At 40.9% G+C, this 13,524-nt stretch overlaps 1 protein-coding gene and 1 long non-coding RNA gene across 3 annotated transcripts in view; both read right to left on the bottom strand.

Moving 5' to 3' along the window:
• LOC138957378 (transmembrane 9 superfamily member 3-like) overlaps positions 1–12,590 on the bottom strand; it is a 33,319-nt gene extending 20,729 nt beyond the window's left edge. For both annotated transcript variants that reach the window (XR_011453014.1, XM_070328504.1), the window contains exons 1-6: positions 12,389–12,590; positions 9,261–9,456; positions 8,816–8,938; positions 7,928–8,088; positions 7,360–7,437; positions 2,028–2,159 (exon numbers count right to left, since the gene is read on the bottom strand). Coding sequence is in view for 1 of the 2 variants with exons in the window: in XM_070328504.1 (XP_070184605.1) it covers positions 2,028–2,159; positions 7,360–7,437; positions 7,928–8,088; positions 8,816–8,938; positions 9,261–9,456; positions 12,389–12,469 (771 nt within the window). In the remaining variant the exon portion in view is untranslated. The remainder of the gene's footprint in view (positions 1–2,027; positions 2,160–7,359; positions 7,438–7,927; positions 8,089–8,815; positions 8,939–9,260; positions 9,457–12,388) is intronic.
• Positions 1–13,524, bottom strand: part of LOC138957423 (uncharacterized) — a 268,397-nt gene that overhangs the window by 180,975 nt on the left and 73,898 nt on the right. The gene's annotated exons all lie outside the window — the stretch shown is intronic.

Below are 13,524 nucleotides of genomic sequence, written 5' to 3'. Positions count from 1 at the left end.
AGTACACATTATTGATACAATCATATTGCATCCTTGGACGACCCCACGGGGAACGGTTGATGCTTCATTTTTTTCTCCGAAATATTGGTTAAGATGGTGATAAAAACCGGAAGTAACAAATTTTGCTGCCAGAATTATAATGTAATGTAATGTAACAATATCAGTGCATCAATTTCCTTTCCATTGGTATCATTTTTGTTTATATAGGCCAGTTTTAGGTCGTGAAAAGGGCTTCAGATGAGACCTACCCCCATTTTTCAATAGCACCTTGGGGGCAGGGTTACATATAAGGGCATAACTAAAGAAAATGCAGGAGCTCAGATGGCAAACAAGTGCCATGAGTCTTCATACTAAATGGGCTTTCCAGAAAAACTAGTGGTAAATCCCCCCCAAAAAATGTGATGGTGGGTCATGGCTATGTGAAGCACTAAAACAGTTGATGAAAAAGAACATTTTTTGTGTTTAGTGCTCTGCACAAGTTTTTCTAAGGGGTTGGTGTGATGGACATTTCCTCACCCAACTTTGGTGCTTCATAGCTAAAATTCTTATAAAGCAACATCCCTAAAAATTTTGGATCCCATAGAAAATATTATATTTAGCATATCTACAAAATTTCAGAAGATTAAAGACATAACTTTGATTTATGAATGGCCAAAGTTGGGGAAAAATGTTAAACAAGAAGGGCAAAGCCCATACGACTCACATGCTTGACCTTGACATGACCTTGACCTTCAGGGTCAAGGTCAAATAACTAAACCTAGCAATGACATCATGCACTAAGAACTGCTTTACACATTTTTCCTACCAAAATACATGTGACCTTGACCCAAGGTCAAGGTCATCCAAGGTCATGCAACACAAAGCTGTTAATTCAAGACATAGGAAGTACAATGGTGCTTATTGGCTCTACCATGAGATATGGTCACTTTTAGTGGTTCACTACCTTATTTTGGTCACATTTCATAAGGGTCAAAGTGACCTTGAACTTGATCATATGTGACCAAATGTGTCTCCTGATGAAAGCATAACATGTGCCCCACATAATTTTTAAGTTTGAAACAGTTATCTTCCATAGTTCAGGGTGAAGGTCACTTCAAAATATGTATACAATCCAACTTTGAAGAGCTCCTGTGACCTTGACCTTGAAGCAAGGTAAACCAAACTGGTATCAAAAGATGGGGCTTACTTTGCCCTATATATCATAATATATAGGTGAGGTATTCAATCTCAAAAACTTCAGAGAAAATGGGAAAAATAGCTGTTTTTTAGACAACATTTATGGCCCCTGCGACCTTGACCTTGAAGCAAGGTCAAGATGCTATGTATGTTTTTTGGGGCCTTGTCATCATACACCATCATGCCAAATTTGGTACTGATAGACTGAATAGTGTCCAAGAAATATCCAACGTTAAAGTTTTCCGGACGGCCGGACGGACGACTCGGGTGAGTACAGACTCACTTTTGCTTCGCATGTGAGTCAAAAATGAAAATGGCCACCGGGCCTCCCTATCACTATCAGTTAACATTAATACAGATATAAACTGAACCTTACTGAGAAATTATGATAAAATTGAAAAGGACGGCACAGACATCTTGGTTGAATAGTTTTACTCTTACAACTCCAGCAGGAAGCTTCAATAACACCGTTACTCATCGGTCACTGAATTGGTGTCTTCACACTTTCACTGTATACCTGGCAATCTCATTCTCACATTTATTTACAAGCCTCCATGAAACTAGGGGGCATATCTTGTGGTAGATGAGCCAGGCAAGTGAAGATAGCTACCAAGGGATGGTAAGAATCTTACCATGTCAGTTGTCATCAAAGTCGTCTATGCAGCATATCTAACTCAAGGTTCAACTGAAAAAGTACCTAGCCGTGTCAGGCGGTTCAAAACACAAAATACATCTCATTTAAAAACAGTTCCAAACAGACATTTTCCGGAAAGAAATCTGTCAGGATTTACAAGATTGATAAGCCAGGACAGTGAAGATAGCCATCTACTAAGGGAAGGTAAGAATCTCACCATGTCATCCAGGTCGTCCTCCTTGCTGTAGCGAGCGTAGTCTTTGCGCAGCGTGCGCATGAGGATCATGCTGACCAGGCCCACCAAGAAGATGACCATCATGAACGAGTTGAAGATGCTGAACCAGTGAATCTGTCAACACAACAACACATCAAACTTACATTCCACAAACAAAATGAAGAATAAACGTAAACTGTGAGCTAACAAGTTTTAACATTACATGAGGTGTTTCAATGATATGGCGAGATGTTCTTCCACTTGAGCTAAAACATGAATAAATGTTCAGACTAAATTAAGAAAAATACCCCCCACCCAGAAGGTTAGTTTACTATTGTTTAATTTGAGATAAAACAAAACATTTACAAGTCAGTCAAGCTAAATGGCCTTTGCAGAGGACAGACATATAAATAATTCTGAAAACTCTTCTGAATATGCGTTCATTCCGACCTCAAGATCCCATTTGCCACTCACTATCTTGAGGTCGAAGTCAAGGCATATTGAAATAAGTTTTCACAATTATTTGTACATCTGTCCTCATCACAAACTTATTTTATTTAATTTTCTGCTCACGATGCCTAATTAACAGGGGTGGGACTCTCCTGTGATGAAAAAAGAGGAAATCCCTTTTCTCTAGGGGGGGTTCCCCCCCGATTAAAAAAAACAAAAAAACAAGAAGGGCAAAGCCCATACGACTCACATGCTTGACCTTTACATGACCTTGACCTTCAGGGTCAAGGTCAAATAACTAAACCTAGCAATGACATCATACACTAAGAACTGCTTTACACATTTTTCCTACCAAAATACATGTGACCTTGACCCAAGGTCAAGGTCATCCAAGGTCATGCAACACAAAGCTGTTAATTCAAGACATAGGAAGTACAATGGTGCTTATTGGCTCTTTCTACCATGAGATATGGTCACTTTTAGTGGTTCACTACCTTATTTTGGTCACATTTCATAAGGGTCAAAGTGACCTTGACCTTGATCATATGTGACCAAATGTGTCTCATGATGAAAGCATAACATGTGCCCCACATAATTTTTAAGTTTGAAACAGTTATCTTCCATAGTTCAGGGTCAAGGTCACTTCAAAATATGTATACAATCCAACTTTGAAGAGCTCCTGTGACCTTGACCTTGAAGCAAGGTAAACCAAACTGGTATCAAAAGATGGGGCTTACTTTGCCCTATATATCATATATAGGTGAGGTATTGAATCTCAAAAACTTCAGAGAAAATGGGAAAAATGGGAAAAATAGCTGTTTTTTAGGCAACATGTGTGGCCCCTGCGACCTTGACCTTGAAGCAAGGTCAAGATGCTATGTATGTTTTTTGGGGCCTTGTCATCAAACACCATCTTGCCAAATTTGGTACTGATAGACTGAATAGTGTCCAAGAAATATCCAACGTTAAAGTTTTCCGGACGGACGTCCGGACGGACGACTCGGGTGAGTACATACTCACTTTTGCTTCGCATGTGAGTCAAAAAAAAGGGTACATTAAAATCTGTGCAATCTGAGACTAAAATTCAACTCGTTTGGATCAGGTAAAAAAGAGACGGGCGCAGTGGTAAGACGTCGGCCTCCTAATCGGGAGGTCGTGAGTTCGAATCCCGGTCGCTGGCGCCTGGTGGGTTAAGAGTGGAGATTTTTCCGATCTCCCAGGTCAACTTATGTGCAGACCTGCTAATGACTTAACCCCCTTCGTGTGTACACGCAAGCACAAGACCAAGTGCGCACAGAAAAGATCCTGTAATCCATGTCAGAGTTCGGTGGATTTTAGAAACACGAAAATACCCAGCATGCCTCCCCACACTTTCACACAACAATGGTAACATTGTAATGGTGCATACTTACTCCTGGTCTCCAATACTGGCATTAGTATGATCCAAGTGACGCCCCAATGCATTGAAGCTCAAAATGACTATTAGTTATCAGGAGTTTTCAGTCAGCACAATTTAACTCTCACGCCTCCAGTGTTCTGTTCCATCTTCACTTCTCTCCATATCATTCAGTCAACAAGTTATAGATACTGTGATGAAATGGGACGCGGAAAAATAGATTACTCCAGCGGAATACGTAAGTTGTGTCCGCGGAAAAGTCCCACCCCTGAATTAACCAATTTGAAGACCCTGCCCCTTTTAAAACCTGATATTAGAATTGTGTGGAAGTCTTAAAAAAAGGGGGGCCCACTGTATCTGAATGTAAAAAGGGGGGCCCACTGTATCTAAATGTAACAAGGGGGGCCCACTGTATCTAAATGTAAAAAGGGGGGCCCACTGTATCTAAATGTAAAAAGGGGGGCCCACTGTATCTAAATGTAAAAAGGGGGGCCCACTGTATCTAAATGTTAGGGGGGCCCACTGTATCTAAATGTTAGGGGGGCCCACTGTATCTAAATGTAAAAAGGGGGGCCCACTGTATCTAAATGTTAGGGGGGCCCACTGTATCTAAATGTTAGGGGGGCCCACTGTATCTAAATGTAAAAAGGGGGGCCCACTGTATCTAAATGTAAAAAGGGGGGCCCACTGTATCTAAATGTAAAAAGGGGGGCCCACTGTATCTAAATGTAACAAGGGGGGCCCACTGTATCTAAATGTAACAAGGGGGGCCCACTGTATCTAAATGTAAAAAGGGGGGCCCACTGTATCTAAATGTAAAAAGGGGGGCCCACTGTATCTAAATGTAAAAAGGGGGGCCCACTGTATCTAAATGTAACAAGGGGGGCCCACTGTATCTAAATGTAAAAAGGGGGGCCCACTGTATCTAAATGTAAAAAGGGGGGCCCACTGTATCTAAATGTAAAAAGGGGGGCCCACTGTATCTAAATGTAAAAAGGGGGGCCCACTGTATCTAAATGTAAAAAGGGGGGCCCACTGTATCTAAATGTAACAAGGGGGGCCCACTGTATCTAAATGTAAAAAGGGGGGCCCACTGTATCTAAATGTAACAAGGGGGGCCCACTGTATCTAAATGTAACAAGGGGGGCCCACTGTATCTAAAATGTAACAAGGGGGGCCCACTGTATCTAAATGTAAAAAGGGGGGCCCACTGTATCTAAATGTAACAAGGGGGGCCCACTGTATCTAAATGTAAAAAGGGGGGCCCACTGTATCTAAATGTAAAAAGGGGGGCCCACTGTATCTAAATGTAACAAGGGGGGCCCACTGTATCTAAATGTAACAAGGGGGGCCCACTGTATCTAAATGTAACAAGGGGGGCCCACTGTATCTAAATGTAACAAGGGGGGCCCACTGTATCTAAATGTAACAAGGGGGGCCCACTGTATCTAAATGTAACAAGGGGGGCCCACTGTATCTAAATGTAACAAGGGGGGCCCACTGTATCTAAATGTAACAAGGGGGGCCCACTGTATCTAAATGTAAAAAGGGGGGCCCACTGTATCTAAATGTAACAAGGGGGGCCCACTGTATCTAAATGTAACAAGGGGGGCCCACTGTATCTAAATGTAAAAAGGGGGGCCCACTGTATCTGAATGTGGTCCAGCAGACAAAACCATCAACTTGTCAAACTGTGATCATTTATTTTCAGTGAGTTCACACACTTGACTTGTACGCCAGCTGTTTATCATTCTCACTAGCGGCAGCTGCCTAAGTGTAAAAGAACACCTCTTCACTCTTTTCATTATTGATCCAATCTCATGTTTTAACAGAGCACGCCAGCTGGGACAAGGCACCTTTTGTAGTGCTCTACATCCGCTTCATTATTAGCTACCACAGATTGAGCTTTCCTTCATGGCTCACTGCATCACAATGACTGATGGTAACCCTTTCTTACTGAAAACATTTCTCACTTCTCCAACAAATGTCGCCCTCTGAGAACCATAGTAACTCTATTCTAGGCCATCCCCTCAAACCCTTAAGAAATAAATAACAGATTTGTCTCTGAAAACAACATTGAGAGTCCACCCCCGGTGAACTTTCACTGCACAAATGAAGTTTGTTTGTTTATTTGTTGCTTAACGTCCAGCCGACTACGCAGAGCCATATCAGGACGAGGAAGGGGGGATGAAGGGGGCCACTTGTCAAGCGATTCCTGTTTACAAATGCACTAACCCATTACTTGTGTCCCAGCAGGCTTTAGTAAAACTAAATTAATACCTACTGGAAGATTACCAGTTTCCAGTATGTTAAAATAGGCTTAACCTATCTACTGCTGGACTTACATCAGAACACTAACAGATTAAACTATACATGAATCGCGAGACAAGCGGCAAGAGAAGAGATTTTTGGAAAAAATACAGGTGAATGAGCAAGAAGGCAGAAAAAAGAAAAGAATTCATGAAGAAAAAGAGAGCATGACAGGAAAGAGGAACCAAAAATCTACCTAACAGCAAACTAGAAAGCTCCTGCGGTTCAAAAAACAGGAGGGGCTTTTAATTTCATAACCGCAGTGCCCCACTGCGGGACACAAATGAAGTAGAGACTGAACAAGTACTGTCATGGAAAAACAGTAATACATGTATAAACCAGCATGTGCAAACAAAAAACAAACAAGAAGGGCAAAGCCCATACGACTCACATGCTTTACACATTTTTCCTACCAAAATACATGTGACCTTGACCCAAGGTCAAGGTCATCCAAGGTCATGCAACACAAAGCTGTTAATTCAAGACATAGGAAGTACAATGGTGCTTATTGGCTCTTTCTACCATGAGATATGGTCACTTTTAGTGGTTCACTACCTTATTTTGGTCACATTTCATAAGGGTCAAAGTGACCTTGACCTTGATCATATGTGACCAAATGTGTCTCATGATGAAAGCATAACATGTGCCCCACATAATTTTTAAGTTTGAAACAGTTATCTTCCATAGTTCAGGGTCAAGGTCACTTCAAAATATGTATACAATCCAACTTTGAAGAGCTCCTGTGACCTTGACCTTGAAGCAAGGTAAACCAAACTGGTATCAAAAGATGGGGCTTACTTTGCCCTATATATCATATATAGGTGAGGTATTCAATCTCAAAAACTTCAGAGAAAATGGGAAAAATGTGAAAAATAGCTGTTTTTTAGGCAACATTTATGGCCCCTGCGACCTTGACCTTGAAGCAAGGTCAAGATGCTATGTATGTTTTTTGGGGCCTTGTCATCATACACCATCTTGCCAAATTTGGTACTGATAGACTGAATAGTGTCCAAGAAATATCCAACGTTAAAGTTTTCCGGACGTCCGGACGTCCGGACGGACGGACGGACGACTCGGGTGAGTACATAGACTCACTTTTGCTTCGCATGTGAGTCAAAAACGTGTGTGAACGTTGGAGCTTGAGCCCATGAATGCAGAAGAAGAACATCAAGTACTGACCCTGTGCTGGAAGAAGTTGGGATCCAGGTACTTGTCAAAACGATCCTCAAACTTGATCTTGGACGTGTGCCACTTCAACTGGTAACGGAAGAGGACATTCATTGATTCAATACCTTATCACCCACATGTTCAATCGTTTATGGGCATCAGTTATCAGCAGGAATACATATTATTCCACAGCCATTCCATACACACAGAACAATGTAGTCCATCAGGTCAAATTTGGAGACAAAAAATGAAAAATACATGTGCCTTGGCAATCATGATATTTATCAGTTTCTGCAGCACATGTTCTTCACTAACTAGATTCTCTGCATGAGTTAAGAAGATTCTGCTGCCCTCTGCTGTGAACACAATCTCCACTTTCTGAACAATTCACGAAACTAATAACAATGCTATACCAAAGAAACACAATTCCAGCTTTATAAGCACTTATCAGACTCTCAAATGACCAGAAGTTACTACAAAAGCTTCACTGTATCCAGGACAGAAAAATCAAGTGTGTTTGCACATACACCCAACATTTAAAAGGTTGAGGAATTGTGACTCCACTGATGAATGTTCTTACCTCGTAGGAGAAGGAGATTTTGATGTTGGGCTGCAGCTTGACCTTGGACTCGGAGGTCAGGTTGACATCTACGATCTGCTTTTCATTGAAGCCAATGTCAAACTTCTTGTGGGTCCAGATGAAGAAGCCGTCCCCGCCCTCGTCAATCTCTCCAACGATTCCTGCACATCATTTCAAAACTGTTTTACTTACAGTTAGTTCTTGGAGATCACACTTTTCACAGATCAATTTTAGTCACAATTGGAATCGGTGTCACAATTTCATCAGCACATATAACATTTATTAAATACGTAGTTCGGCTCTCTGCAGAATGATGTTTTCCCCCCTACTTCTTCCAGGACTACCAGAAATTAACAAGTACAATAGCTTGCTTTTATGTTTAGCCAAATTATTTCCTGTGTTGTGATTTCATCTTTGCTAAAGAGGTAACCCAATGACCTTTTTTATAATAGCACATCAAAAATGATCTCCCATCTGATAAATTCAAGTCATAACAAAATCAACATCCCTTGAGGGCATGAAAAGAAGTGTTGAACGCCCGAAATTTTAGCCAAGGATCTATCGTGAGAATAAGAGAGATAACTAGAAAAAAAGACAGCACAAGTAGAAAACAATCACTGAAGATGAAGTGAAGCACCAAAATGTTTGTTTACTCCTCACCAAAGCTACCCAAAAGTTCAGTAAATCTGACAGATGGCAGCCAAAATTCATGACAACAGCAATAATAATTAATATGTCCTCAAACACCACAGATGCAGAATGTTGGCCACAATAGACTAAAGGCAGATCCATCTTCTTAAGTGTCCACCGCTGGTAGGGGAGACTTAAAAGATACTTCTACAATTACAAATAGCCTCAAGACTAAAATGTGAAGTGACACACACTTACCCCAGATAGGCAGATCATCGATGTACATCTGGTACCAGTAGTGACTCTTGACGGCATAGATGAACGCCTGGTACTTCTCTTCTGTCAGATCCACTGTGCAGTACTCAGTTTTTGGGACATCACCTTGTGACAAAACATGAAAATGAATTACAATTTACAGCACACTCAGAAGACGTTTTTGTTTTGCATACATAATGTTTCACCAGCAACTGGAAAACCACATGAGTAACATGTTAGAAATTTGACAATGGTTGTGACCAGTTAAATTTGAAAAGAAACAGCCATGACAGCATTCTAATTATTTTTTGCAATTTCAGGAGCCTTGCCATGCCAAAGACAGCACATCGAAGAGATAAATTTTGAAAAGTGAAACACAGAACAGTCACACTCACAGCTAATCTGCTTAGCCAAAAACATGATTATAAGTATCAGTGCTATCACACACCTTTGTAGTCAATGTCCAGGCCACTGAACTCCAGCTCCACCCCGAGAAGAGCCTCTCCCAGAGTTTCATGGTAATGGCCGATGCTTGCTTTGGGTCCTCTGCAGAAGGGCAGTGAGAAGTACTCGTATGTCTCCTGTCTGTTGTGGTAAGGACCAACAGTGTTCATCCACAGCACCACTTCCTCGCCATCTTCATACTGCAAAACCAAACAAATTATAGCAGGGGTGTCGTTTAGGTCGGCCCTTCGCCGATTTTTTTTTTACTTTGACCGAAACTTTTATGTTCTTATTGGCCAAATGTCCGAAGATTATTCGTCAGAAACAAGCCATTCGGCCATGATTTTTTCGTGTTTTTTTAAATTTTTTATTGATCAGGCTTTAATGGCTAAATTTTGCTGCCGATGTACTTAGTCAGCTGACTGACGTTTATTTTTTTCACGAATGCCAAAAACGAAACATTGTTTTAAACGGAAGCCATTTACAAAAATTATAGCTGCCAGTGCCAGAGTTGTTTCCCACTCTCTCAGCGTTTGCATCCGCAGGTTCGTGATTGTTTCTCAGTCAGTTAGTGCTTTTGATTCGGGGGAGGGGGATGGGGGGCATTTTATGACATCTTTATGGAAAATGAAACAATGCAGTGATGGTGTGACTAACAGCTGAGCATGATTTAGTTTTACTGGTGTTATTCTTCAAACACATGTTTCCTAGTTATGGTACACCTCTCTGACGCCAAAACACTCACATTTTGGACACACAAGTGGCAGTCAGTTTTCGTTTTACTGGTGTTCTGCCTTCTTATTTTTGTTCTAGTTAACTTTGATAGAATCAGAGTGTGTTTATGTTATATTGATGTTTACCAGTCATGTTTCCCAAGGATTGTTAAGATTTGCACAAGGTTGGAAGAGTTTTATTGTTTTACTTTCAAGAAATTTAACTTAAAGCCAATAAAGGTTTGAACAAATTTCAGAGAATTGGTGTAAATTTTAGTTATATTTGCAAAGTTAATTGTTTTAGTTGCAGTATGCAACATATGTGTCTGTACGTCCTAAGACAATGATTGTATTGGTGTTCCCCTCTTGTGCTTCAATGTTGCGTCGACTTTCAATGAGCCAAAATAATAGCCGAACATTTTCTGAAATGTTAAAGCTCTCGGACAGTTTCGGCCAAATGTCCCAACATGAACATTTCTAGCAACACCCCTGTATAGTACAGCACTTGCATAAAAGAAAGGCATCACAGCCAGTACACTGTGTCACAAAAAATCCGCCTGACGTTATTTGTTTGACTTCCAGATAACAATTACACATAAAGTTTCAAATGGAAGCGTGTTAATGTTATTGTAATTCAATCTGACGACGATCTCTTTCCTCCTTTCATGCGGTTGTAAACAAACAGAATTGGTTCTGTTCTGTTCACACACTACTTTCAGTCCACCTACCTGCAAGGGTCAAGCCCCAAGAAATATGTCTCTGTATTCCTATCGTATCACTCTGCTCCTGTTTTGTTTTCTTTTTGACGGGTTTCTGGACAGCAATCTCTAAAACAAATTCTTTTCATCACAAAAGCGATCTTTGGAATTGACTGACGTAGTCCGGAAGAATTCATGCATCAACTTACGTCACGTATTCGACGTCATCACTTCGCATACCTTATGGTCTCGGTATTTCGTTGGCCTTCATATTTCCTACTTTTAAAATGACCCTCAAAGCTAACCGAGACTAGTTGAGGCTGTATCAATGCGCCTCGCCAGCAGGTTGTTAATGGATTTTTTAGCGAGTGACTATCGACAATTAATGACCGGTAATTTATAATGAGTTGGAGCATTCTGACCAATCACAGGATCTGTTTCATTAATTAAAACGCAAACTTGATTGAATTACAATAAACTGTGTTCTACTTCTAATGTGCGTGTGAACTGAACATGCATACCTTCTTTCAATCTTTGTCTCAGTCTCACCCCCCCCCCCCCAAAAAAAACCCCACCCAACAACAACTGAACACAGTAAGGGTATCGCTCAGTTGGTAGCGGTGCTGGCTTCAAAACCAGTTGTACCTGCCACCCTGTATCACAAAGTCAAATGAACTCCACTCGCCTGTGTGATGTGGCACAGTAGCATACAATGTACCACATTAGCAGGTCCCTATTTGAAGTATTTCTCAAGGCAAACACACATGATCAACAAACAAAAATTTCAATTTCACGCCAGACGAGCATTAAAAGGTAATTCGCAAGCACTCGAACATGAGGTCTAGACAAAATAGCACTCCGTGTCTCACACACAGATAAAGTGAAGTCAAGCTTGTTGATCTGAATTGCACAGCATGTTGATTTGAATTGCACTAGTCAGAGCTTTGCACTTGTTAATCAATGAATGCAACATTCATCACATTTGTATCTAAACATAAAATCATGATGCACGTTTGATTATGAACCAAAGTAATTAAAGTGATTTTGAATCTAGAGCCGATGTCTAGACCCATGACTGTCACTGTCAGTTGTGTTCACAATCACATTGATAATGATATTGATAAATTGTGTTCAATAACACCTCTTTACGTTATATAAATATTTGTACAGGTGCATTTTAATATAGATGTGAACTCCACAGTGGGTCCAAACTTGCGTTGTAATCTTGTAAGCACGTAAAAACTTGCTGGCTTGTTCAACAACTTGCTGCAGACGACTTTCGGAAATGCAAGGGAAGTAAACGCAACTCAACTGCCTGTCAATATAATTATCGTAAGTCAGCTGCGATGTAATACTGACAGGCATCGACTAGTGAACGAAGAATCAAAATGTAAACATTCGACGCCGTCATTCTACCCTTCAATACCAAAAGAACTTCAAAAGTAATTCAGTAATACTTCTTCATTATGTCGATGTGTCAGTGTGAGTGTCACGTCAGTCGAGACGCCGGAAGACCAAAACAAACAGTTCAACTGAAGTGCACATACCGCTTGTAGATTAATAACTGAATCAGTTCACAGAATATTCAAGCATTTTTAAATCCCATTCAACTCGAACTCAATACACTAACTCTGGGGATGAAAACAACCGCCAGTAATCTCGAGTTTACCGACGAAAAAATACAGTGATTCCGCTTTTGGGTTCTGCTTGGGTGTACTTACTGTATGTTCGTGTTCATCACAACCAGCCTGTGAAATTATTAACGACAAGATGGCAAGAACTCTTAAAACACTGTTCTTCATTTTGCAATGTCTCAAAGTTTTACAAATCAACACAAAAAGCAGATGATCGCTGATTTAAAACAGCAACACTCGGCAGTTAGCAACGGAAAATGGCCTCCTCCATTGGCCACGTATCAATCCACGAGAGGGCGCAGGGAAGGGACACAACTCCATTGGGAAAAATCCGTTGTCAGGCACTCTTCAGAGGAAGCCTTGCTTGTCAGTTTCACTTTCAGCGAATATTTTCTTGCTTTTCAGTATTGCATCGTCATTTTCGTGCATTCAGCAATGACCATTAAATTAATTATAACGACCTATTATTGCCTAGATGGCAACGTGGTGAATGCCAGTACGACGTAGCACTGTGCGCATCACGGCATCACTGATGACCGCGATCATAGTACGTACATACGTACATGTATTTTCCACTTTTGTTGACAGAATTCGAAAGATGTTGGTATCTAAACTTGTGCAGTTTTCTATTTCGATAACGTGTAATCATCAGATCTGTATGTTCGTCGTAAGAGGACACAGAATGGCACTTTTAATTACGCGAAATCAGTATAGGTAAGCCTAGGTTATGTGTAACTTGATTTTAGTGAAGTAGCCTACTACTGAAACAACTTATTAGTGATGATATGTAATATACTGTTCAAAAAAAGAAACGCATAGTTGCTACTTGCCAAAATTGTTTTATTTTTCGAAAAAATTAACAGAAAATCCAATATTTAGATTATTTGTTTGAAATTTGGTATGGACACAGTTGAATGCACACACAGTTCATTTGCATCTTCAAATCAATCAGTCAATCAATACAATTGGGTGCCAAGGCTGTCAAGTCAGTAGGGGGTGTGACTGCCTTGAGCAGCAACAACTGCCCGGCACCTTCTGGGCATGGACTGGATCAGATGCCGGATATCTTGCTGTGGGATGGTGTCCCACTCCTCCTGAAGTGCCTGCAATAGATCGCGGTGATTTGCCGGCGCTTCTTCTCGCCTGCGCACACGTCTGTCCAATTCATCCCAGAGGTGTTCTATCGGGTTCATCTCTGGCGACATGGATGGCCAGGGAAGCAC

This window comes from Littorina saxatilis, linkage group LG2, assembly GCF_037325665.1.
Source record: "Littorina saxatilis isolate snail1 linkage group LG2, US_GU_Lsax_2.0, whole genome shotgun sequence".
Taxonomy (NCBI): domain Eukaryota; kingdom Metazoa; phylum Mollusca; class Gastropoda; order Littorinimorpha; family Littorinidae; genus Littorina; species Littorina saxatilis.
Note: the sequence above shows the minus strand (reverse complement) of the source record. Positions and strands in the feature narration are given on the sequence as shown.